The sequence below is a fragment of the Tupaia chinensis genome, unplaced genomic scaffold (genome assembly GCF_000334495.1).
Source record: "Tupaia chinensis unplaced genomic scaffold, TupChi_1.0 Scaffold000024_1, whole genome shotgun sequence".
Classification (NCBI taxonomy): Eukaryota; Metazoa; Chordata; class Mammalia; order Scandentia; family Tupaiidae; genus Tupaia; species Tupaia belangeri.
Window position 1 is genome coordinate 525,293 of NW_006159454.1, and position 580 is coordinate 525,872.

A 580-nucleotide genomic window follows, 5' to 3' on the forward strand; every position below is an offset into this window, starting at 1 on the left:
GCCCCCCGCAGCTGGCGCGCCTGGGCGGCGAAGCTCTGTCGTTCGGCCCGCCCGCGCGCCCGCTCTGCCTCTAGTTCGGCCCGCAGCTTCTCCAACTCTCGTCTCTGTTCCTCCAGCACCGCCGCCGCCGGGCCAGGGCTGCCCTGCTTCTTGGGCGACGCGCGGCCGCCGCCCGAGGGGCTGGGCGAGTCCTTGGTCATGGTGGCCGCGGCCCAGCCGGACGCCCGACCTCCCCTGGTGGGCCGGAGACTTCCAACGGCCGCCGCCCAGGCGCGGCCAACCGCCCCGCGCGCCTTTTCCGGCGCCCCCTCGGGTCTTCACGTGCCCCTTCCGGAGCTGGGCATGTTCCCCAGCCCCTACCACGCAGGTGCCCAGGTCCTCGCGCGAATTCCGGTTGTCTAGGCCTGGCCTGGGCTCCCTGATAACCTGCGCAAGTGGCCCACGTTCCTCAAGGGAGCCCCGGGGTCTTTCTGGTCCCACGTTTTGCCTGTTCTGATATCCTCTCCCTGGCACCGTGCCAGGCACTGCGGAACCCCTTCCAGACCAAGGGGCTGAGCGGAAAGCCCAGGCCCTGGGGAAA

At 71.4% G+C, this 580-nt stretch overlaps 1 protein-coding gene across 1 annotated transcript in view; it reads right to left on the bottom strand.

Annotated features, from left to right (window-relative positions):
* LOC102493996 (RIMS-binding protein 3A) overlaps positions 1-293 on the bottom strand; it is a 5,437-nt gene extending 5,144 nt beyond the window's left edge. The window contains exon 1 of the mRNA XM_006140215.2: positions 3-293. Coding sequence (XP_006140277.1) covers positions 3-200 — 198 coding nt within the window. The 5' untranslated portion in view covers positions 201-293. The remainder of the gene's footprint in view (positions 1-2) is intronic.
* Between the last annotated feature and the right edge of the window lie 287 nt (positions 294-580).